General features: G+C 39.0%; 1 protein-coding gene across 1 annotated transcript; it reads right to left on the minus strand.

Annotated features, from left to right (window-relative positions):
• Window positions 1-24,159: 24,159 nt before the first annotated feature.
• On the minus strand, window positions 24,160-25,706 carry im:7150988 (Golgi-associated plant pathogenesis-related protein 1). The gene is made up of 5 exons (XM_067383984.1): window positions 25,642-25,706; window positions 25,446-25,469; window positions 24,686-24,895; window positions 24,529-24,606; window positions 24,160-24,424 (listed from the first exon to the last, which is right to left on the minus strand). Exons 2-5 carry the CDS (start codon window positions 25,450-25,452, stop codon window positions 24,267-24,269), a joined length of 453 nt encoding a protein of 150 aa, XP_067240085.1. The 5' UTR covers window positions 25,453-25,469; window positions 25,642-25,706; the 3' UTR covers window positions 24,160-24,266.
• Between the last annotated feature and the right edge of the window lie 593 nt (window positions 25,707-26,299).

The following is a 26,299-nucleotide window of genomic DNA, read 5'->3' on the forward strand; positions in this document are numbered from 1 at the left end:
ATTTTTTGCAGTGTGTGAGGCATTTTGCGTTCTGTGTGTGCAATTCTTGAATTTGTGTGTAAAGTTTTGAAAAAAAGGAGGCAAACTTTTAAAACGTGTGTAAGCAGTTGAAAAAAAAAAAAAAAAAACGGTAAGAAGTTTGCAAAGTAAGCTAACATTTTATTTTAAGAAGTTTATCTGCAGTTCTATTCTTGTATTCACACCTCATCACATCCTCTTACAATTCTCTCTCATTTCAATTCAAATGACTTGAATTGGCATGACAAATTATACATTGTGTTGCCAAAGCATAAATATGAGCAGGAAAAATGAAAATGAACAAAGCAGAACAAATTGTGTGATGAACAAGTGTAGAAAAATGGGGGATAAAAGTACAGTGTATGTATTGTGAGTGGTGTGTATGTTAGCATACGTGTGTGCATGTGTTTGTGTACAAGAGTTTGTGTGAGTTCACGTGTCTGTTAGTGTGTGAGTAAATGGGCACACTGATGGCTAGGCAGGAACACAAAGCACAAGTGGATAAGCTCTTGTGGTCTGTCAGGCACCACACCGGTCTTGCTGCTTGGCAGAGAGAGTGTGAGCAGCCAGGGAAGCTCAGCTTGCAGGACAGGACTGGAACAAACACAGCAAACACAAGACAAGGCACAACAAGACAGATGGCAGAGACTAAAGCTATGCAGCTAGTAAGGAACTACGACTAAATAAGAGAACTGATAAAGAGGGGAGAACTAATGCTATTAATAAAATTAAAAGTAAAAGAGCTAGTCAAAAAATTAACGTTAAAGGAAGACGACTAATGGAGAAAATAAGGGGAAAACTAAATACTGAAGTTAACAGACCTCTAACCCTTCAGATCTGAATCATGTTCCACTGAGCAAAAAAAAAAAAAAATGTATCCACTTGATATTTTCTCTTCTTTAATGAATAAATAAGTCAAAAAAAAAAAAAAGATTTGTGCAAACTAATTTTTTTATTAGATTTTTTTCATGTACAGTACAATGGACATCAGGGTTTAAGCAACAAAAAATGTGTCATATTAACCATACAGTTCTTATGATCTAGAGTTCAAACACAATATGTGAACTATAGCATTGAAGATTTTGAAAATAACATACTGTAACAAAGAGCAATGCAATAAGAATGTAGAGAAAATGTAAGATGATAAGATGAATTCTCAAAAAAACTTGTTTTATTATTTTTGTTGTTTGCAGTGGTTGAATGGGAATATGTGTGTATATGTCTGTGTGTTTGTGGGTGTGTTGTGTGTACTTGCTGTTTTTGATAAATATACGACTGTGTGCATATAGCATCAGGGCATCAGTTTGTGTGTGTGTGTGTGTGTGTGTGTGTGTGTGTGTGTGTGTGTGTGTGTGTGTGTGTGTGTGTGTGTGTGTGTGTGTGTGTGTGTGTGTGTGTGTGTGTGTGTGTGTGTGTGTGTGTGTGTGTGTGTGTGTGCGTGCGTGTGCGCACTCATTTCACATTTGCTATTTCTGTTTTTCACTAAAACTAATGAAAAACTGGATGACAGCTTATGATCATAACATAGAAGACAAAATCAGAAAAAAAAATAATAATTTGATTAAGACCTAATGTCCATTTTGATGGACATCAAACTTCAAACTTCAGCTGTTCTTCAGCTCTGAAAGATTTTCAAATTAACTTTGAATATTATCACTTGATATTATTAAAGGTGCTCTAAGTGATGTGTTACGTCCCAGGCATAAAGTTTGTCTAGGAAAAGGGGAGTAACAGTGAAAAAAATAATAATAAAATGGAACGTTGGGGTGAGTGCGTGTTACCGTCCCCTGCCCTGCACGACAGACACAAGTTGAAGCTAAACAAAAGGGGTTTAACAAAATATATTTTTAGACAAAGTAAAAAAAAGTAAATCAAAGGAAGCAAAAGAGACTTCAGGAGGGGGTATTGCCAAAATAACAAACAAAAGTACCCTCTGACTAGTTAAGAAGTAAAACTACTTAGACTACCAAAAGAAAACAAATAAACAACAGAAAAGTACACTAACTCCCTAACTAGCCAAAAACAGGAGAAAACTTATTACAAAAAACAAATAGGCACCCACCTCCCTACAGCTTCCAACACGTTTGAGCATGTAGATGACAGCAACAATGACTAGATTACCAAAACTCAGGCTACAATAAGCCTATTAGCTATGTAGAAAAGCTTCACCGTCTCACACAATTAATCACACAACTCAGAGCAACAAGCAGAGGGCTGTTTCATAAAACAAGATTAGAAAACAAGCCAGGCTTATTTTACTTAGTCAGACTTGTTGTCAGTGAATTCTGTTTCATAAAACAAACTTAAATTAGTTCAAACTCAGTTACTCTGGCAACTTATGCTGGGAAACTAGCCTGGTCTGGAGCAGGCTAACTGTCAGGCTAAGCTGAGCTTCTCTAACACTGACCAATAGGAACGCAATGATATTACAGCTGACTCTCTCACATACAATTATTTGACTTTATTAACATATATATATATATATATATATATATATATATATATATATATATATATATATATATTGGTGTAAGTTTAAGACATTTTTATTATTTTAATATTTTATTAAAAGGTAAGCATGGTGAAAAATAAAACATTTGAAGAGAAGTAATTTCTTAAAAGTTAAGTGTTATATAGCCCACTGAATCATTCTCAGACTTAATACTGACAACAGCGGAAGCACTTGGGAGAGAACTGTCAGAGACTTATTTCTTAGCACAGAAGAATACAAGAGGATTACCAAATCATTGTTTTAAGTGTGAATATATAGCAAAAGTAACACAGAAATTCAAAATCAATAAACCTGTGACAAGGCCCCTGAAACAATCAGGCCTTCATTTGTAAGCTTTCATTAAGTGATGAGTGATTTTTTTTGCTAGACAAAGAGCAGGAGGAATACCAAGTGAGTGTTTCAGAGCCAGTAAAAGCTATGAAACGAGTGACAGAGTAAGATGTGGCCTGCAGAAGTGACATGCATGGTTGTTGTCCACACTGGAACTACCCACTGCAGTCAAAGCACAATAAAGTCAGCTAGCCCATATTTAATCTATACTCTGGTCTTTATATATATATATATATATATATGATTAGGACACTTTTTGCTATTGAAATGACTGGGGAAATGTGTCCTAATCAAACTGATTTATATATATATATATATATATATATATATATGTTTTCCTTTCTTACTGGCTAAATGTTTTGTGCCCAATATTTAATTAGATTGTTTTAAAATATATGAATACATTTCTCTCTGGTTTTGTTTGGCAGTAGTAATCTTTATGGTTATTAGAAGATCAGAAATTAAAATCACAAAATTAAAAATCAAAATGAATATGCACAGACTAAATTTTAATTGGTAAGATGAATCTAAACTCAGTAATTGTCCCAAAGTACAGTGATTTACCCCATTACAATAGTCAATTTACAGTTACTATCATAAAAATACACTTACTTGTAGGTTTGAAAGTGTACATAAGGCACATTTAATGTCCAACATCAAATATTTTAGCGAAATGTATATTTTAGAATTATTGCGCTTCTATTGCGTCTCGTCTGTTTAGCGCGCATGCGCGCAGCAGCGCTCGTTCACTGTGAAGTTTAGCCGCAAAATGGAAATATTTGCATGACTTTTTAACATTTACAGATGGAGAATAAACTTGTGAAAAGTAAGTTATACACTGAGGAAAACACTATGTCTCAAACGCATAAAATAACACAAAATGTATGCCGTTTCCTATGGTGGATCGATTTGATCCATGATCGACCTTTAGGGCTGCTTAAGAAAACAGTGCATGCGAAATTATCTTGACTAGGTGAACCTGGATCGAATTAGCGGGACTGCGTGAACTTCAATTACCTTTTATGAAACTGTTTTAGCCCAAACTCATTTGTTAGGTTAATTCAAGTCAGGTTTTGTAGTTTAATCCTCGCTTTTCTTAGCATCTTTTATGAAACAGCCCTCTGAGCAGGAGAGGAACACAACACTCTGGAAGGCAGGCTCTGGGAGCTTCTTTTCAGGGTGCAGCCAAAACGAGCCCCAGGTGTGATCAATCAACTCGATCTCTCTCTCCCCAGCACCTAGTAGAGCAGCAGAGAGAGACACACAGAGAAAAGGGAAAAAACCCAGCACACAGGGCAGAATATATACACCAATGACACAATCATGGAACGTAACAGATGTCACGTGTTTTTAGGCCAAAACATTTTTTGTCACATACAGCAAACATCTCCTCACTATCCACTAGCTGTCTGTCCCCTGAACACACTGTAAAAAACCGCGGTCTCTGTAGTCGCCACAAGCTCCGAAAACGGCAATAAAAACAAACTGGTGCAGCCTGGACCACTTAACATAATAAACATGCTCCAGCCAATAACCAACAAGAATGATTTTAAATGCGCGTTCATGACTGTTTCAGGAAGCACGGAGGGGAGGGGAAGAGGAGGAGGAGGGAGGGTTTAGCTAGCCTCTATTTTGTTTGACAAAACTTCGAACGTCAACAGGAAGTTACTCTACCCAGGATCACTTAGAGAACCTTTAAGATTATAATTCGGTTGTTAAGTCTGACGTCACGCGGCAGCGCTTCCGGGTCCTAACACTCTATCTCATACCACAAGAAAACAACAAATGGTGCTAATATACACACACGATGTGGTGTAATACTACAAAAAAATTATAATCATAACCTTTATCTCCATACCAAAATTCCAGATGGCCAGACAATGATTTATCTTTTATAAATCGTTAAAATATTAATATCTGTGACGCTGTGAGCACGGAGACTGTTGTGTAGACTGTAAGTATTTAAAATGTTTAACTTTTTTTAAATGATTGATGTTTAATATGAATAAATAGCGCTCATAAACAGCCGTCGATGGCATTCTCAAGTGAAACGAGTCGAAACGGCGTTCGTCACGACTTAACAAGCAGATAGGTGCAAGTTGATGATGCCATGAACATAGATCTTCATATAAAAGATAAAAAAGGAGCTCCTCCTCCTCCTCCTGTCTAGTTGGTTAGCCATGCCTGTCTTTTGTGATGCCTGAAGCACAATCAGATTAAGTTTTGGGTCATTCTTTCAATGTGATTGGTAGAACATGGACCAATCAGTGACCAGGCAGTACTTATATTATAAAACATAGAAACGTATTGGTTTAAATTGGTTCCATTCCAATGGAATGACTAAGAACCTATGGAAAAGGACCAGGCAAAAAATTCAAGGTAGACCAGGCTTAGGGAAATCAAAACAGCCAGGAAACCAGAGGGTGGGATGGGAGGGAGGTACAGTTAGACACAGGAACCAGCTTGACTGGTCTGGACTGTAAAATAAATCCAGGAAGCAGGACTGCACTAACAGAGAAGGAGCGTGTCTTTGAAACAGACTCACCTGGAATGGGCAATGGAACGCCCTCTAGGGTCACAGGATCAGACTCAGAAACAGACTCAGAAATGTCCTCAGAGGCTGGACACTGGACTGTGCTCAGGGGCTGGAGAGGGCTCTGGGACTGCTCCCTCTGGAGCTGGCTGCTCGGAGATGGCTTCCGTGGCCATAACGGTCTGAATGAGGGCCTGATGGGTACATGAGTGATCATGAGCAAAGATGAAACTAAAATCACTCAATTATAGCTAAACATTTGCCATTAAGATCAATGTGAATGAATGAGTGTATGAAGGAATTAATGAATGTGAACTTTTTAAGACCAAGTGTCTGATATGTGTCTATATAGACATCTGCTGAACTCTAATTCTGGGAATGTTTGTGACATTTGTGTCTAATAGTAATTTATGATGAGAGATTTTTATGCACATTTATACTCTCTCTTTCTCTCTCTCTCTCTGTGTGTGTTTTGTTTTTCAGGTGTGGAGTTTAACTGCTGGTTTAATCAGTCAGATCCCTGTTATGCAGCTCTGGGACACAAACTCAATCTGCTGATGGCAGACACTAGTAGATATAACCTGAAGATACAAAAGAGAACAAACAACTCATATGATCCAGTTTGTAGAGTAAAGAGTGACAGGATAAGGGAGAATCAATGTGATCTTTTTAATAACAGACCTGAAGTGTCAGTCATTAATGGGATTCTGATAATAAACGGTGTGATCAGAGCAGATTCAGGGAATTACACTTTAAGACTCGAAGACTCAAACGGCACAGAAACATCTACAGATCTTCAAGTGATTGTTGAAGGTACAGTAACTCTCTCATCAGACTCATTACAATCTCATGTTCTCCAAAGATCTCACTCTCATGCAAATCAATCAGATGAATCTCTGTGAAGGTTTTATTCATGTAACACACAGTAAACACACTACATACTCCAGGAATATATGAGTAGTGTGGAAGGATGGCATTCTGCTGTGTTTGTCATGTGACTGTCATGTGTCCCTCCCTCCAGCTCCTATTGGCTCAGTGGAAGTGTCAATCATCTGCTCCTCCAGTGGGGTGATGAGGGTGTTCTGCTCCTCTGATGGAGATCTGCTCCTCTTCAGCTGGACTCTGAATGGAGATCCACTGATGGATGGAAACATCATTGATCTGGATGAGGGAACTGATGGAAACATCAGCTGCAGCGTGAAGAACCACGTCAGTCACCAACAGAAGACCATTAGACCAGTCTGTCCTGCTGGTGAGCTTTTAATACATGAATGTCCACATATTTGATAAACAGAAGCAACAAGATGAGTGAATCTCACAAAACCTGTCAAGAACATGTCAAAGTCACATTTAATTAAGTCAAGATAAATTATATTTTGAATAAAGAAAATTAGGATGCTTTTACAACCATTTCCTTTTTTTGCATTGTAACATTATTTTCATAATTAAATGAAAAATATGTGCTTTTTCAGACAATACCAAAGCCTGTCATTTTATTCTTAAGAAAAAAAGAATAAAACACCTCTTTTTAACACGTCTGATGCTTCAGAAAAGGCCAACGAAATTGGCATGTGGAATTTGCATGACTGGCCACACCTGTGACATACAGGTATATACTGTAAGCTGTCCGGCATGCTACACACACTCAGGTTTGTGCTGAGGAGCCGAGGTATGTCTCAGCCATTTCAGTGGGGCAGTCCAGCGTTGTGGCAGGAGGGACACCATGTCTTGTTCCTTCAATCTTGTTTTTTTAGGAAAAACATATACAGCTCCACAGACCAGAGTGCTGAGGAAGCACTCTTCCTCCCAAAGGGGTACCCGACGGGTAACCCGCCAAATTTGATCTAATGGGTGGAATAATATTTACGTGTCGGGTGCGGTGTGGGTCGTGGTAGGCACGGGTGGACTGCAGGTCCAATAGCCAAGGGCATTCCAACTCAATTTGGTGCATCTGACAGCTGCTTTCAAATGGTCCCGTGCTTATTTGTGTTCACGCTCTGTCTGAGGACCATTAAAGGCTTACAGCACGATTTGCAGCTGAGCATTGTAGCCAATCGTGCTGCATCTAGTCAAGTCAAGTCATCTTCATTTATATAGCGCTTTTCACAATACATATTGTTTCAAAGCAGCTTCCCAGTGACAATAGGAAAATTCTTAGCGAACTAAAGTTGGTTTTTGATTGAATCCATTGTAAAAAATTTTAATTATTACTTTAGGGGCTGCTTAAATGACACCTTTCCTACTCAAAACCGAATACCTTTTGATGCATTCTTGCTGTTCATTTACGTGTTTAGTCTATAGGTTTGTGTGTTTGAGTGTGTGTGTGTGTGCGCAGAAGCTTGGTCTTTTTAAAAAAGTAATATTTGCCAATTATACAGAAAAGTTTGTTTTTTCCGCGGATCTATGCAAACTGGAACCGTTGCACGTTCCATCTGATTGAAAGCTAGTGATCATATTAAAGGGAGCACGCTTTGCTCACTGTATGTATTTAATATAGGCTATTCACAATTTGAATAAAAGTTTTAGAATATTTTAGAATATATCGTGGTTTTTATGTCAAATGGGTCGGGTCAGGTATGGGCTAAAAATAGTGTTCTGTTCATAACTGTGGGTGCGGGTTTATCAAACAGGACCGATGGTGATTTAGGTCTGCTTCAGTCGCTTTTTTGTCTGACCTGACCTATACAGCGGTTGAAACCTCTGCAGGGCAAGCAGTACTGCAAGCAACTCAAAGCAACTGATGTGCCATTGCAGTCAAGGTCCAAAGCTGCGTGCCCATTGCAAACACCTTGACCCAGCCTGACTTAGAGGCATCTGTTGTAACAACTATGTGTCTGGACACTTGTCCTAAGGGAACCCCAGCCCATAGAAACGCAAGTTATGACCAAGTGATGAATGTATGGCGACAGATCTATGTGATAGGCACACAATGTGTGCTGCTGTGCCATGCCCATCTTGGGACACGGGAATAAAGCCAGTGCTTTAGCTATCCCATGTGCATCAGTCTGAGCGGTGTTACTACTACGGAGGGTGCAATATACCCAGGAGCCTCTGAAATTGTTTCAGTGGAACTGCTGTTTTCCCCTGAACTTCTTCAGGCAGTTCAACACTGACTGAGCATGTTTGCCCGTAAGTCATATTCACCAAGTCCAAATCCATACTGAGAAAAGAGATGCTCTGCACAGGGGAGAGCTTGCTCTTTTCCCTGTTGACCTGAAGCCCCAAATGGCTCAGTTCTCTGAGCACCAGGTTCCTGTGTGCAGACAACAGAACTCGAAGGTGATCTAGAATGAGCCAGTTGTTGAGATAATTAAGAATGTGGATTCCCACTTTCCTTAATGGGGCAAAAGCAGCTTTTTCGACTTTCGTAAAGATGTGAGGTGACAGGAACCGCCCTAAGCAGAGGACCTTGTACTGATATGCCTAACCGAAGGAATGGACTATGTTGAGGTACAATCTAGACATGGAAATACACCCTTCAGGTCTGTTGCTGCAAAACAATCCTGCTGGCAAGCACAAGTCAGGATGCACCTCTGCATTGACATTTTGAATGTGCAGGTCTAGGATTTGTCTCATCCCACCACCTTTTTTCGGTACAATGAAGTGTGAGGGCTGTAGAAACCCTTCCTATCTTGGCTGGAAGGACAGGTTCTATTGTATTCTTTGCCAGGAGGACTGCAATATCTACACGCAGGACAGGGGCATCTATTTCTGCCTCTGAAGTAAATAGAATGCCACTGAACCTGGGCGGGCTCCTGGTGAACTGAATTGCATAGCATAGTTTATTGTCCTGATGAGTCAGCGTAATGGGTTGGGAAGTGGCAACCACGCATTCAGACTTCTGACCAATGGTATTATCATAACAATGACGTACAATGTTGCCGTCTGTGGCAGCAAAGTTGAGTAATGGTCGCTACATTGGATGGCATAGCCTCCCATAACTGTGTCTGTGGGTGCATACAGACACCTACCTTGGGACGCTTCAAAGTCGTCGTAGGGTTCTTAGTTGTCACCTAATGAGTGGGCGGTGCCACCTTCCTGCGGTAAACTCCGTGCTGCGGTCGGATTGAGGGACGGGGATGGTGTGACTGCTCTTTTTGCTCTTTTGCTGAAGCGAACAACAACCACAGCAAACCAACTCAAGGTGAATGGATTGAATGACTGAAGATATCCACTCTTTGAGGAACAAATCTGACTGTGTGTTGCATGCCAGTCAGCTTATATATCTGTGTGTCCAGGGTGTGGCCAGTCATGCAAATTCCACACGCCAATTTCATTGGCCTTTTCTGAAGCATCAGAGGTGTTTGGGGCTCCCAAGAGTGACCCCTAGTGTCTTCACTCAACACCACATCAAAGTGAATGACAGATGCGCTCAAACTATTTCATGGGGTTTTTAATCTGGGTGATTATTAGGAACATGATTTGAGAGCTGAGATCTTAATACACATTTATAGTCTCTCTCTCTCTCTCTCTGTGTGTGTGTGTGTGTGTGTGTGTGTGTGTGTGTGTGTGTGTGTGTGTGTTCTTCAGGTCTGGAGTTTAACTGCTGGTTTAATCAGGAAGATCCCTGTTACGCAGCTCTGGGACACAAACTCAATCTGCTGATGGTGGACACTAGTAGATATAACCTGAAGATACAAAAGATAATAAACTACAGCACTGAAGAGTACTGTAGAGTACAGAATCAAACGATAAAGGAGAATCAATGTGATCTTTTTAATAACAGACCTGAAGTGTCAGTCATTAATGGGACTCTGATAATAAACCGTGTGATCAGAGCAGATTCAGGGTTTTACAGATTAGAAGTCGTTGGCTCAGATGGCAGAAAAACAACTAAATATCTTCAAGTGATTGTTGAAGGTACAGTAACTCTCATCAGACTCATTACAATCTCATGTTCTCCAAAGATCTCACTCTCATGCAAATCAATCAGATGAATCTCTGTGAAGGTTTTTATTCATGTAACACACAGTAAACACACTACATACTCCAGGAATATATGAGTAGTGTGGAAGGATGGCATTCTGCTGTGTTTGTCATGTGACTGTCATGTGTCCCTCCCTCCAGCTCCTATTGGCTCAGTGGAAGTGTCAGTCATCTGCTCCTCCAGTGGGGTGATGAGGGTGTTCTGCTCCTCTGATGGAGATCTGCTCCTCTTCAGCTGGACTCTGAATGGAGATCCACTGATGGATGGAAACATCATTGATCTGGATGAGGGAACTGATGGAAACATCAGCTGCAGCGTGAAGAACCACGTCAGTCACCGACAGAAGACCGTTAGACTCGTGCAGGACATGCAGGGGGTCAAATGTAAAAAATAAATAAATAAATAAATAGGGCATATACAGTATATTACATCCAATATAGCAATATACAGTACTGGCTTGGACACATTACTATTAATGTTTTTGAAAGAAGCCTCCATTTATTTGATCAAAAATACAGAAAAAAACAGTAATATTATGAAATAATATTACAATTTAAAGTAATGGTTTTCTATTTTAATATACACTTTAATATATATTTATTCCTGTGATGCAAAGCTGATTTCTTTAGCATCATTACTCCAGTCTTCAGTGTCACATGATCCTTCAGAAATCATTCTAATATGCTGATAATAACATGTAAAAAAAATAACTTTTAACCGGGACTGGATCTGGACTGGATACATTTCACATTACAGGCTTGTAGGTGGCACTTGGGCTTCATTTAACCAACTATGGTTGTTTCCATTAAATGGTAAATCATTATGCAATAAGTAAATATGAGTAAATTGAAAAGTACTTACCATTAATGCGACTTCTGGTGCTGTGTGGTTTTGTGTAGTGTACTCATCATCTTATTTATTAGCCATTTCATGCTTGTTAAAAAATTAAAACAGATAGTGGCTATGTAGTTTTCATAGATTTGTGAATAAGACCGGGAAATTACCACTCCATTTCGTGTACTGTCCAATGAAATTTCAGCTGCTTGTTCCACATCACAATTGGTTGGTTTATTAAACATGACAAATGAGCATCAATGAATTATGTGATCAAATATTTAATTGAAACAACACGTTAGCTTTGATTAATGATGAGAAAGGTTTTAAAAATCATGATTGTTTGGCTTGTTTTTTCCTGCCGTTGAGCCTCAGGCATTCACTGAAAGTCATATGGCTTGCGACCCTGAAGGTTCCTGACCGCTGTTGTAAGCAGACAGTTTGGTCACATTTATGATTATGGGATTACTGATATTAACTTACTGTATTTTATTTTTACAATGAGCAGAATAATTGTGATTTATGATGAGAGATCATTATACACATTTATCTCTCTCTGTGTGTGTGTTTTGTTTTTCAGGTCTGGAGTTTAACTGCAGTTTTCATCAGTCAGATCCCTGTTACACAGCTCTGGGACACAAACTCAATCTAGTAGATACTAGTAGATATGACCTGAAGATACAAAAGAGAACAAACAACTCATATGATCCAGTTTGTAGAGTAAAGAATGGCAGGATAAAAGAGAGGGAATGTGATCTTTTTAATAAGAGACCTGAAGTGACAGTCATTAATGGGACTCTGATAATAAACCGTGTGATCAGAGCAGATTCAGGGAATTACACTTTAAGACTCGAAGACTCAGACGGCACAGAAACATCTACAGGTCTTCAAGTGATTGTTGAAGGTACAGTAATGCCGAGTTCAGACTGCACGATTTTCAAAGTAGTCGGGTCACTGTTCTTTTCACGCTGCATGACTATCTTGGCCATCATTCAGTCGCTGCTGTGTTCAAACTGCACGATGGATCGGCGACAGAAGGTTTCACACTGCATGACTTTACAATAGGAAGAATCGCCGACAACTCTGTCTGGCATTCAAACAACGTTTCACAACCAAACACACGCGAGATGTGACAAGGAAACAACGCGATATCACGCATGCAAGACCAGAGTTCTCACGTGAGACTGCGTTTATTATTAAAAACGGTAGCCCGCAAGAAGCTTGCAATATGAATTGCCTGTGAGCTGATTTGCAGCGAAAACAAGAAAAAGAAAAGAAGAATATGGAGGAGGAAATGGTTGGGGAGACGCGAGGAACAAGGATTGCGTGTTCTGTTCTGCAACGAGAGTGGTCTATAACTCCTCCCCGAACTCCCCGCTGCTCTGTATCTTGCTCTCTCATTGGCTGTCGGTCATCGCCGATGTAGTTTTCAGTCAGAACACTTTTCACACTGCAGGATTTTGAATCGCCGACAGGTCCAGATATTTAGCATGCCGATTCTCTCAGATCGCGTCTTTGCTCATTCACACTGCGTGATTGTCACTCGCGTGAACCAGCACCGATTTGCCTGTGATTTCGGGCATTTGTCGGCGATTTCTCAAAACCTGTCGGCGAGCCAAACTCGGCTTTACTCTCTCATCAGACTCATTACAATCTCATGTTCTCCAAAGATCTCACTCTCATGCAAATCAATCAGATGAATCTCTGTGAAGGTTTTATTCATGTAACACACAGTAAACACACTACATACTCCAGGAATATATGAGTAGTGTGGAAGGATGGCATTCTGCTGTGTTTGTCGTGTGACTGTCATGTGTCCCTCCCTCCAGCTCCTATTGGCTCAGTGGAAGTGTCAGTCATCTGCTCCTCCAGTGGGGTGATGAGGGTGTTCTGCTCCTCTGATGGAGATCTGCTCCTCTTCAGCTGGACTCTGAATGGAGATCCACTGATGGATGGAAACATCATTGATCTGGATGAGGGAACTGATGGAAACATCAGCTGCAGCGTGAAGAACCACGTCAGTCACCAACAGAAGACCGTTAGTGTAAAACACTGTCCTGGTGAGATGATTTCTGTTCATCTACAGATATCAACAACCCAAGATACACTCACCTAAAGGATTATTAGGAACACCTGTTCAATTTCTCATTAATGCAATTATCTAATCAACCAATCACATGGCAGTTGTTTCAATGCATTTAGGGGTGTGGTCCTGGTCAAGACAATCTCCTGAACTCCAAACTGAATATCAGAATGGGAAAGAAAGGTGATTTAAGCAATTTTGAGCGTGGCATGGTTGTTGGTGCCAGACGGGCCGGTCTGAGTATTTCACAATCTGCTCAGTTACTGGGATTTTCACGCACAACCATTTCTAGGGTTTACAAAGAATGGTGTGAAAAGGGAAAATCATCCAGTATGCGGCAGTCCTGTGGGCGAAAATGCCTTGTTGATGCTAGAGGTCAGAGGAGAATGGGCCGACTGATTCAAGCTGATAGAAGAGCAACTTTGACTGAAATAACCACTCGTTACAACCGAGGTATGCAGCAAAGCATTTGTGAAGCCACAACACGCACAACCTTGAGGCGGATGGGCTACAACAGCAGAAGACCCCACCGGGTACCACTCATCTCCACCACAAGTAGGAAAAAGAGGCTACAATTTGCATGAGCTCACCAAAATTGGACAGTTGAAGACTGGAAAAATGTTGCCTGGTCTGATGAGTCTCGATTTCTGTTGAGACATTCAGATGGTAGAGTCAGAATTTGGCGTAAACAGAATGAGAACATGGATCCATCATGCCTTGTTACCACTGTGCAGGCTGGTGGTGGTGGTGTAATGGTGTGCGGGATGTTTTCTTGGCACACTTTAGGCCCCTTAGTGCCAATTGGGCATCGTTTAAATGTCACGGCCTACCTGAGCATTGTTTCTGACCATGTCCATCCCTTTATGACCACCATGTACCCATCCTCTGATGGCTACTTCCAGCAGGATAATGCACCATGTCACAAAGCTCGAATCATTTCAGATTGGTTTCTTGAACATGACAATGAGTTCACTGTACTAAAATGGCCCCCACAGTCACCAGATCTCAACCCAATTGGGATGCGGTGGAACGGGAGCTTCATGCCCTGGATGTGCATCCCACAAATCTCCATCAACTGCAAGATGCTATCCTATCAATATGGGCCAACATTTCTAAAGAATGCTTTCAGCAGCTTGTTGAATCAATGCCACGTAGAATTAAGGCAGTTCTGAAGGCGAAAGGGGGTCAAACACAGTATTAGTATGGTGTTCCTAATAATCCTTTAGGTGAGTGTAGATTAACTGATTGATTGATTGATTGATTGGTTGATTGATTCTGTCTGTGTTGTTTTCAGAGTCTCTGGTGTTTGTTCTGGTCTGGTGTTTTCAGATGATGTTTCTGTTGGGTCAGTTAGGAGGTTTTCACATCTACATGAGACACACGTCAGGTCAGAGACATTTATCATCATCATTATGGATTTGACATGCAAATATTAAAGGATTAGTTCACTTTTAAATAAACTTTTCCTGATAATTTACTCACCCCCATGTCATCCAAGATGTCCATGACTTTCTTTCTTCAGTTGAAAAGAAATTAAGGTTTTTGATGAAAACATTCCAGGATTTTTCTCCATATAGTGGACTTCAATGGGCACCAAACGGTTCAAGGTCCAAATGACAGTTTCAGTGCATCTTCAAAGATACCAGACGATGAATAAGGGTCTTATCTAGAGAAACGATCAGTCATTTTTATAAGGACAAATGCTCACCTTGCTCTGTTCTGCAAAGCGCGTTCGTGACCTCGCGTAATACGCAATTATGTTGAAAAGGTCATGATTGACGTTAGGCGGAAGTACGATGTCAGTGTTTACAAGCTGAACCTGCAAATACTATGTCAAATGCCGTTTACAAAAAAAGGTAAAACAACTAATGGTTCTTCCATCCTGTGTTGTCAGTGCCATCAGACTGTCATACCCTTCTCCATCAGAACAAAAACACCTCTAAAGGGGGTCGCACACCGGCCGCGCACATCATATACGCGCAAGCTCAACTTTGACTCAACTCCTGATAGAAGAGCTGCACAATGGGAGTGTTTTACGTCAACAGGGAAATGTTACATATGCTAATGCTTTAATATTTTGTACTGAGGTTAGTGTACACGGAAAAATGGCACAACAAAGCAAAAGGAAAGAAAATGCTACGTTCATTATACATTTTTAGACTTTATTCAAGCTGTTAAACTAAAAGTGTAAAACTAATGTATCTTGCAGCACAGGGTGAAGTCAATATGTACATTAATGACGATTTGAGAGAAATATGATATACATTTAATGTAAAACAATATACATGGCGCTCTGTGGCGCGGCAGGATTTTGAACAACTTCCTGAGTCGTAGCTGGGCGCCGTGGACAGGCGCCGAATGTCACCACCGGTGTGCGTACACTCATAGAAAACAATGCGTTTGAATTTTAAAGACGTGGCGTGGCGCTGAGCTTCGGTCCGGTGTGCGACCCCCTTAAAACACTGTTGCTCAGTAACGGTGGAAATCCATTTTATCCGGTAATGCAGCGAGACAGAAACAGGGACTCACCGACTGATTCTAATGGCGGGATAGAAATGGTCCAGTCGAGGCAGCATTGAGATTCTTCCTCTGTTGGCAATGGTTGGCATTTGCCACATGTGCACCACCACGCTTCGTTAGATCTTCGTCTGCCCGATGCTTGAAAGGTGTGTGTCGCTGCAGCAGTCTCTTCCATCTGCCTAATTTCGTCCTCTGTGTATTCCGGTTCAAAAAGGTATTGCAGGGCGAAAAACTCATCTTCTCCTTAAAGTTCAAAATTGTCCAACATTGTTGTTTTACGCTTATTCATCGTCTGGTATCTTTGAAGCTGCACTGAAACTGTCATTTGGACCTTGAACCGTTTGGAGGCCACTGAAGTCCATTATAAGGAGAAAAATCCTGGAATGTTTTCATCAAAAACCTTAATTTCTTTTCGACTGAAGAAAGAAAGTCATGGACATCTTGGATGACATGGGGGTGAGTAAATTATCAGCAAAAGTTTATTTAAAAGTGAACTAATCCTTTAAGAGTGTGAAGATGATGATGATGAGAATCTGATGCTTTTAGGAAAGAAACAGGAAGATCAACAAGTGAGAATGAGCAGATTTAGAGAAGGACATGAACACACAGCAGAAGATTGAGGAGAGCAGCAGCAGATCTCATCACATCTATGAGAAATCACTTCAGAACGGCCAAGACTTTCACATCCATCCAACATTTATTTTACACATCTGGAGTCACTCATTTACTTATTTCACTTCACAAGATCTTTGGCTTTAAGAGAGTTGAAAGAAACAGAAATGACACTGAATGTATTAGTGGTAAAGGATTCATGATTAAGTGCAAATAAACATGGCAGTTTTAATTGCTTGGTTAATGCTTGTGTTTAATGATGAGTCACTTCAGCATCTGAAAGCTCCACATCTCTGTTTCTTCTGTTTGAGAGTCTCTCTGTGCTTTTGACAGTGGAAGTGTTCAAAGTGTTGTTTTTCATTATAAAAAAAAATAAGAAATCAAGCTTATACATACATCTCGAACCAAAACCAAAACTCTTTAGGGGCATTTTTAGACCAATCAACATTAAATTATCATGACCAGATCAAATGTATTTTTTAAGAGCCTCGGACAAGAGATTGTGGATGACATGAGGAAGAATTATTTAAGGTGGTTTTACTAAATGTATGCACCTTTTTGACCATAGAGTTGTTGCTGGTGATGTTAGCAGCCTACATCTTTTCTGGCGCTCCAGTAATGTTCTTGAAGTCTCTCCCATTATGGGACCTCCAAGGATGTCCTACTTCTTACATGTGTGTCTTTGAGTAGCTGCACTTCTTTTCTGCTCATAAATTTTATTTGGGAGATCAGTGCCGTTACTGCAGACCATCCATACTGTAATGAACATGCCAAGCAACCCAGAGCCGTGACGGGGGATACGTTACGTTTGGTATCACATTTGGGTTTTCATGTCTTTTATTTTGTATAATCACAGTTATGTTTTCTGTTTGTCTGCGTGATTGTCACTCGCGTGAACGAAAAGTCACAAATTCAAAAAAATGTGACAGTAGAGATAATGGATACAATGATTTGTCCCTGAAACCATAGATCTATATGTTGCTATACTAAGCTGTCCGCCATATTGGAACAGTCAAATCCAGTCTGTGACACTCAAGAGCAAGTTGACTGTGTGTCTGCAACCTAGCTATAAGCATGTGTGATATCTATATATCTGCAATATGATTTTCACTTCATTTCTGCATATGGATATTTCATATTGGGTAATACTTAAAAACTCAAACCAGCACATTCTCACCTCTGAAAGTTCATCCCTGTTACAGGTCTAGTTGCAGCAAGGACAATTCAGAATCAGACATCAATAAAAGTGGGTTTATGTAGAAAAGGAACACAGAACAACTAAACCAAAGCACACTTAGGCAAACATAAGAACAGACACGGAGTGCAGGGAAGTGAGTCTCTGAACTTGAAGAAACATTCACTTGTGTTGTAGGTGGTGGGACAAGTCTGTGGCAAACCTCAAGTAACGTTAGGTTATTTTCCATACCATTCAGAGCAAAAAGAAGATCGAAGCAATTGTCAGACGCACAAAACTAATTTTATCTTTAGCTAAGAGCCTATTACCATCATAATCCAATCATGATTTAATTAATAAATCAGACCTAACTGTTATTTATAGTTTATATATTTAGATTATATGTGTTTGTGCACATGGTATCAGGAAGCAACGTATACCCACATAATGACAGGGAGGTCACTACGGTGCGGAAATCAAGTTACCCCTCCCACTTCTGCTAGTTTTACTGAGATGTCTTGTCCCGTGCGAATTGGCCAATAAATATTACAGTTGTCCTGAGGTAAAATTACTTTACTCCACCTCCCCATGTAAAACTAATCCCGTCTGAATGGGGCTATAGTCTGCACAATGCTGTGACATTTTAAAATATACATCCATTTGGATTACACAGTCTAAACATAAATTTAATGTGATGCATATTTGTCAGTCAGTATTGAAACAAACCCATCAGAAACTTAAAGAGACTTGATTTTTTTCCTCATTTTTGTTTCAGTGATTTAAATATCAGGAATACAGAAAGTACACTTATGTGTGTTAGTTATTTTTGTGTCCTTGTAAAGACGTTCAACCCCAAACTTCTCCAGTAAATGATGTCAACTTCCTCTTCTCTCACAAGTGTGCAGTATTCTTAATATATCTTGAGCACAGATGAGTGTCAGCAGATCTTCTGTCAGAGTAAGAAGTGATTGTGTGACTGAAGCAGCTCTCATAATACTTTAAGGAGTTTGCAAACTAAGTTTTTATTTTTAAAATTTAACCTGCAGTTCTATAAATACTGTCACGTGGTTCAGTGGTTTCCACATGGTTTTCCGCTGCTTCCTCTCTCTCTCTCTGTCTATCCACTCTGTTCTTCTCTCTTTCCCCAGTGTTTTCAGTTTTCTCACAGTTCATATCTCTATCATTGCACTCATCTGTATATCTTAGTGTACTCCTCAAAGTTACAATATTACAATATACTGTTGATATTTGAAATCAACCCAAACAAACCCACCCCTCTCTTCATTGCTCCGCCTCCAAAATTCACGAACACTTCACTGCCCACTCCAAACCGCCTCATTTCGAGCTGGTCTTGAACCCTACATGCCGCCGTGCTAACAAGGATTCTAAACACTAAATTCCTTTAAAACCTCTTGGAAAACAGAGCAAAATTATTCTCAAGGATCCTGTAAAATTCCATGAATGTTTGTGTAATATTCCTGATGATAGAGTGTTGGATAGAGATAGTTATAGTGTGTGTGTGTGTGTGTGTGTGTGTGTGTGTGTTCTTCAGGTCTGGAGTTTAACTGCTGGTTTAATCAGGAAGATCCCTGTTACGCAGCTCTGGGACACAAACTCAATCTGCTGATGGTGGACACTAGTAGATATAACCTGAAGATACAAAAGATAATAAACTACAGCACTGAAGAATACTGTAGAGTACAGAATCAAACGATAAAGGAGAATGAATGTGATCTTTTCAATAACAGATCTGAAGTGTCATTCATTAATGGGACTCTGATAATAAACGGTGTGATCAGAGCAGATTCAGGGATTTACAGATTAGATCTCGAAGACTCAGACGGCACAACAACATCTACAGATCTTCAAGTGATTGTTGAAGGTACAGTAACTCTCATCAGACTCATTACAATCTCATGTTCTCCAAAGATCTCACTCTCATGCAGATCAGTCAGATGAAATCTGTTTAATTGTGTTGCTTTCAGCGATTTCAGCGTCTCTGGTGTTTGTTCTGGTCTGGTGTTTTCAGATGATGTTTCTGTTGGGTCTGTTAGGAGGTTTTCACATCTGCATGAGACACACGTCAGGTCAGAGACATTTATCATCATCATTATGGATTTGACATGCAGATATTAAGAGTGTGAAGATGATGATGATGAGAATCTGATGCTTTTAGGAAAGAAACAGGAAGATCAACAAGTGAGAATGAGCAGATTTAGAGAAGGACATGAACACACAGCAGAAGATTGAGGAGAGCAGCAGCAGATCTCATCACATCTATGAGAAATCACTTCAGAACGGCCAAGACTTTCACATCCATCCAACATTTATTTTACACATCTGGAGTCACTCATTTACTTATTTCACTTCACAAGATAAACACATTGTTCTTTAAGAATTGGAAATTAAATATGTTTAAATTGATACGATTAACTCTATATTTAGTTAAATGAAAACAAAATGTGAAATTGTTTTTGCAGTGAAGACACAGTGTACATGAATTAAATTTAAACAAGTTTGCAATATAAAAGCAATAAATCTAAATAGATATCAAATGAAAAAATTAACTTTAGTAAATGAGTCCAGCTGTAACTCATATCCTAGTGCAGATTTTGCTAGAAACCAGGAAAGTGTCTCATCTTTGACACTTACTACTCAAACATTAAATTATAGACTTATAATATTACGGTTTATTTTTTAAGCTTAGTTTATTTAAAAGATTTAAAGAATCAACAGTTTTTTCGAGTCAGAAACTTTAATGACAAGCACTTTTTCAGCACCAGATTTGCACTGGAATCACATCTTTAAATGTCCTGGAGCTTTTTAAGTTGTGTGAATGTTTCTACATTATGCATATCGATACACTGTTGCCAAAAGTTTTGGGATGCCTGCCTTTACATGCACATGAACTTTAATGACATCCCATTCTTAATCCGTAGGGTTTAATATGGAGTTGCCCCACCCTTTGCAGCTATAACACCTTCAGCTCTTCTGGGAAGGCTTTCCACAAGGTTTAGGAGTGTGTTTATGGGAATTTTTGGCCATTCTTCTAGAAGCGCATTTGTGAGGTCAGGCAGTGATGTTGGCGAGAAGGTCTGGCTCACAGTCTCCGCTCTAATTCATCCCAAAGGTGTTCTGTCGGGTTGAGGTCAGGACTCTGTGCAGGCCAGTCACGTTCCTCCACACCAAACTCACTCATCCATGTCTTTATGGACCTTGCTTTGTGCACTGGTGCACAGTCATGTTGGAACAGGAAGGGGCCATCCTCAAACTGTTCCCACAAAATTGTCCAAATGTCTTGGTATGCTGAAGCATTAAGAGTTCCTTTCACTGGAACTAAGGGTTCAAGCCCAACCCCAGAAAAACAACCCCACACCATAATCCCCCTCCACAAAACTTTACACTCGGCACAATGCAGTCAGGCAAGCACCGTTCTCCTGGAACCACCAAACCCAGACTTGTCCATCAGATTGTCAGACAGAGAAGCGTGATTGGTCACTCCAGAGAACACGTCTCACTGCTCTAGAGTCCAGTGACGGTGTGCTTTACACCACTGCATCCCACGCTTTGCATTGCATTGGTGATGTGAGGCTTGGATCAGCTGCTCGGCCATGGAAACACATTCCATGAAGCTCTCTACACTGTTCTTGAGCTAATCTGAAGGACACATGAAGTTTGGAGGTCTGTAGCTATTGACTCTGCAGAAATTTCTGCGCACCTCAGCATGCGCTGACCCCGCTCTGTGATTTTACGTGGCCGACCACTTCATGCCTGAGTTGCTGTTGTTCCCAATTGCTTCCACTTTGTTATGATGCCTCTAACAGTTGACCGTGGAATATTTAGTAGTGAGGAAATTCCACGAATGGACTTATTGCACAGATCGCAACCTATCACGGTACCACGCTTGAATTCACTGAGCTCCTGAGAGCGACCCATTCCTTCACAAATGTTTGTAGAAGCAGTCTGCATGCCTAGTGCTTGATTTATACACCTGTGGACATGGAAGTGATTGAAACACCTGAACTCAATGATTTGAAGGGGTGTCCCAATACTTTGGCAATATAGTGTATCTACTGTGGTTCAAAATATATAAATTCATTTTTCAGAGTTTAGAGTCCAAACTAGCAACATGCACACCTGTTCCTAACTGCATTATCATCATCTTGAAAACCAAGCTTTGCACTATCAGTTCTGTCAATTTTGTTTTTGTCAGTTATATGCAAAATCTTTTATCTGTTATAAACCCTCAAAACAATGAGTGAACTGGGCAACTGCACTGTAAAATTCCCAAGAAATGGTGTGTTTATCTTCCTGTTCTTTGTCCTGCATACGCGCTTCACTCTTTCAATGAAGTTCTCTGACTTCCTCTAGTGATAAGAACTGACAACTTGGAAACTTGCAATACAACGATGATTGAGAGATGAACAAATAACCCTGATGATCATATTTCTTCGGGGGGAAAGAGGTATGGATAGACAAGTAAACACAAGTTGCTTCAGTCCAGTAAGTGTTAATCTTAAAATATTACCAACAATATCAAAGTTATTCTTAAGTTTACTTGATATAAATCAGTGCAGATTTGACACAAAGACACGTGAAGCTCGAGCTGAAGGACGTTTGGACAGTTATACTAAAAGACTTTTACAGTCTAAACTCTCAGACAGAGAGAGAAGGACTGGAGGAGATTGAGAGCAACAGGTTTATCAGATCATTCTTGATCATTTAGAGACCTTAGAAATTTGCTTATCAAAATATATGATGACTTTATAGATAAGTTCAGGAGTTTAACACATGTCACGTATTTACTTATTTCACTTCACAAGATCTTTGTCCTCATAAAATATTGCTAAACACATTCTTCTTTAAGAATTGTAAATTAAATGTGTTGAAATTGATAAGATTAACTCTGTATTGAGTTAAAATAAAATAATTTAAAATTAAATAGTTTTTGCTGTCAGAAGATGCAAGCTTGTTGGATTTTAAGTTTATCAGTTTTCATTTTATTTCACAAAATGCATGAATCAAATGTAAACAAGTTTGCAATATAAAAACAATCAATCTAAATAGATATCAAAATATCAAATTGACTTTAGTAAATGAGTCCAGCTGTAACTCTTGTTTCCTCCCGCAGATGTCGCTAGTAACCAGCAAAGTGTTTCATCTTTGACACTTATTAGTCAAACTTTACATTATAGACTTACATTATTACTGTGTTTATTTTTATAAAGTTTATTTGACAGATTTAAAACTGCACTACAGAACTTTAGCCTCTCTATTCTCACCTGTGAAAAACATAAAATCACTTTGTCTACTGTGTTCTTCTTCCTCCTCATTTCAGGACATCAATGTCACTGACATGCATAATTATACATATATGTGCACATACATATACTCACACACACCCATATATACATATAGCATGCATACTCCAACCCACAAACATCTATTTTCCTAAAAAGGAAATATAATGGTGACAGATTAATATTGGCACATCTGAATTATTTAATTACCCTTACAGCAAAGGCAGGCAGGTAGATATAATCTGTAAATTGTGAAAGAAAAATGCAAAAATGTCAGAAGCTTTAATGACAAGCACTTTTTCAGCACCAGATTTGCATGCACTATTTTTTATTTTATTTTATTTTATTTTATTTTATTTTATTTTATTTTATTTTATTTTATTTTATTTTATTTTATTTTATTTTTTTCTTGGAGTTTAGAGTGTGGCAAATGTGAATATTATCCAAACTATCTTGGACATGCTCCAAAAGAAACATGCACACCTGTTCTAGTTGATAACAGATAGTGGAAAGTGGAAAGCTTGGTGTTGAAGATGATGATAATGTAATTAAGGAATAGATGTTCATGTTTCTTTTGGAGCTCGTGTTCTCAAAACAGTGAGTGAACTGGGCAACTGAGGTATTCCTGAGAAATGGTGTGTTTATCTTCCTGTTCTTTGTCCTGCACGCGCTTCACTCTTTCAATGAAGTTCTCTGACTTCCTAAGAACTGACAACTTGAAACACTAACTAGAGGGTTAGCTTCTTATGTCTTAGTGAGATGATATTTAAATGCTTAGTTTTAAGCTCTGTAGTTTGGAAACATGCAATACAATGATGATTGAGAGATGAACAAATAACCCTGATGATCATATTTCTTCAGGGGGAAAGAGGTATGGATAGACAAGTAAACACAAGTTGCTTCAGTCCAGTAAGTGTTAATCTTAAAATATTACCAACAATATCAAAGTTATTCTTAAGTTTACTTGATATAAATCAGTGCAGATTTGACAGAAAGACACGTGAAGCTCGAGTTAGACAGTTATACTAAAAGACTTTTACTGGATAAACTCTCAGACAGACACAGAAGGACTGGAGGAGATCGAGTGTGACAGGTTTATCAGATCATTCTTGATCATTTGAGACCTTAGAAATTTGCATATCAAATATAAGATGGCTTTATAGATAAATTCAGGAGAGGTTGTTGCTTCTTTCAGTATTTGACAGTTTCAGTGTTTCAGAATTTCAGCTAGTTAGCAATAAATGCACATTTGCTTTTGATACAATGACTTTATTAAAACAACACACACACAGGATTTGATTTATTACAAGCCTGTCTTTCATATGATGATTAAGTCATTTTGAATAAAAGCATCTGCCAAAATCATGCAAAAGTTTACATTTGGAGAAATTCAAATCCAAAAAAGAAAGAAAGAAAACAATCATTATTTATCTTTAGGCAGAACATTTTTCTCATAGAAACCAGCATTGGTTATGTTTCCAGCAGGTCTGTACTGACCAACAACAAAAACTGTGTTTCCATCAGTAGCCATCCCAACTCCCAGCTCTGTGGACGACTTCCACACAACCTGGGTGAAATGCCCTGCAGATTATATATATCACAGTTACACAGAGATTATAATAAAGGCCATTAAAATAATGTCAATTTCCTCATTGCTAAATATTTGCTAATATTGCTAATATTACCTGTTTTGGGTTGATGTCCTGGTGTGTCAAAGTTGTAATCTTTGATCTCACCGTACCACGAGTCCACAGCCTCCTTCCCTGCAACACAGAAAACAATATATGTTTTAAAGTTCTCACTCATTTTGAACATGCTGATTTATTAAGCTGCAGATTTTACCTGTGGGTGTCTTTGTTTGGGAGCTAAAGGCATAAAACACATTCTCCCCATCATTAGTGTCACTGTGGCCCAATGATTTATTGCTCAGCATGTGTTCTGCCCACTTCTGAGCCGTGCCGCACAGATCCTCACTGTACGTCAGCGCCGGGGCCTGATGCTGCGCACGGTACTGGTTGTGAGTGTCCAGAAACTTCTGTTTAAAGCTTTCATCTGTGGAGAATCACACAAACACCAGCACTCAAGAGATGGATGGACAGACTTGGATCGATCTTGAAACCTGGAAGTAAGCTAGTTTCTTTGAATGTGCAAATGTGAGACTTCAAAAATAACAAGTGCAGTAAATTATAAAACTATTTGCACTACATTCTTAAAAATACTGAAATAAACCATCAATGGTTCCATGAAGAATACTTAACATCCATGGAAACTTTCCATTGCTTTATAGTGGAAAAGTTTCTTTATATTGTTAAATGTTCTTCACACTAAGAAAAAAATGTATCTTGTATGGCATCACTGCATGCGGAAAAAAACAAACAAACAAACAAACAAAACTTTTGGAACCTTTATAATTAAGACAGTGTGCGTATGATTATGAGAATAAAATAAACAAATACAATAACAAATGCCAAATGTTTGCAATATCAAGCAGCATAATGGACTGTTTTCGTTCAGGTAAAATGACTGGAAGTGAATGACACCAGAAGCTGCTTAAAGTTAGAATAATTAAATACAGAAATAAATATGAAGATCAATGACCCACCTGCCATAGCTGAAGAAGTATAAGCTGTAAAAAACAAACATAATTGTTGTTAATATTCATAATAACTATATATATATATATATATATAGATATATATATATATATATATATATATATATATATATATATATTATAATTTATTGAGTACAAATAGCCTATGTAAACACAACAGATGTTCCTCTCTGGTTCTTCATACCTTCTCTTGTCCTGGAGTTGTTGGGTTGTTTTGTTCTCTCGCTCTGCCTTCAGCACAGATTGATGTGTGTATATATACTGTGACTTTATCTCCTCCTCCTCCTCCTTCACTCTTCAACTCCATCTCTTTAGTTGAACCTGAGGGTGAAACTGACACCCCTAGTTCAGAGGGACAGAAAGAAATGTCCAATAGTTTGATTCACAGGAACTCCCTTCATGAGCTTTTGTGTTGTTGTACTGTGTGTGTGTGAGAGAGAGAGAGATAAAGAGTTGATTCCAGAGAAATGTGAAAGAATCAATCATGGAAAATGACAATCTGAGTGTAAGAGCCACATAAGGACTATAGTTCATCGAGAAAAAAAAACAAAAAAAAACTATTTCATGAAAATTTATAAGTAATTTATTGGTTTAAAATGCATAATTTAGTAATGTTTAGATCTGATAACATTTCTGTATTTTGTGCTTCCAATCAGATAGCACTACATCATAGCATAAACAATTGGATGTAGTTAGTTTTAGTTTTGAAGTAAGAGACGTTGGAAGCAACACAGTTTTTTGACCGTGCATACCATGTCTGTGTAAGTTATTGTTTTGGAAGTAAACATCTAAAAAGAAGACACTTGGTTTGCTCGTGTTTCCAAATACTGGTTGTAGACTGA

Source organism: Chanodichthys erythropterus, chromosome 1, assembly GCF_024489055.1.
Source record: "Chanodichthys erythropterus isolate Z2021 chromosome 1, ASM2448905v1, whole genome shotgun sequence".
NCBI lineage: Eukaryota > Metazoa > Chordata > Actinopteri > Cypriniformes > Xenocyprididae > Chanodichthys > Chanodichthys erythropterus.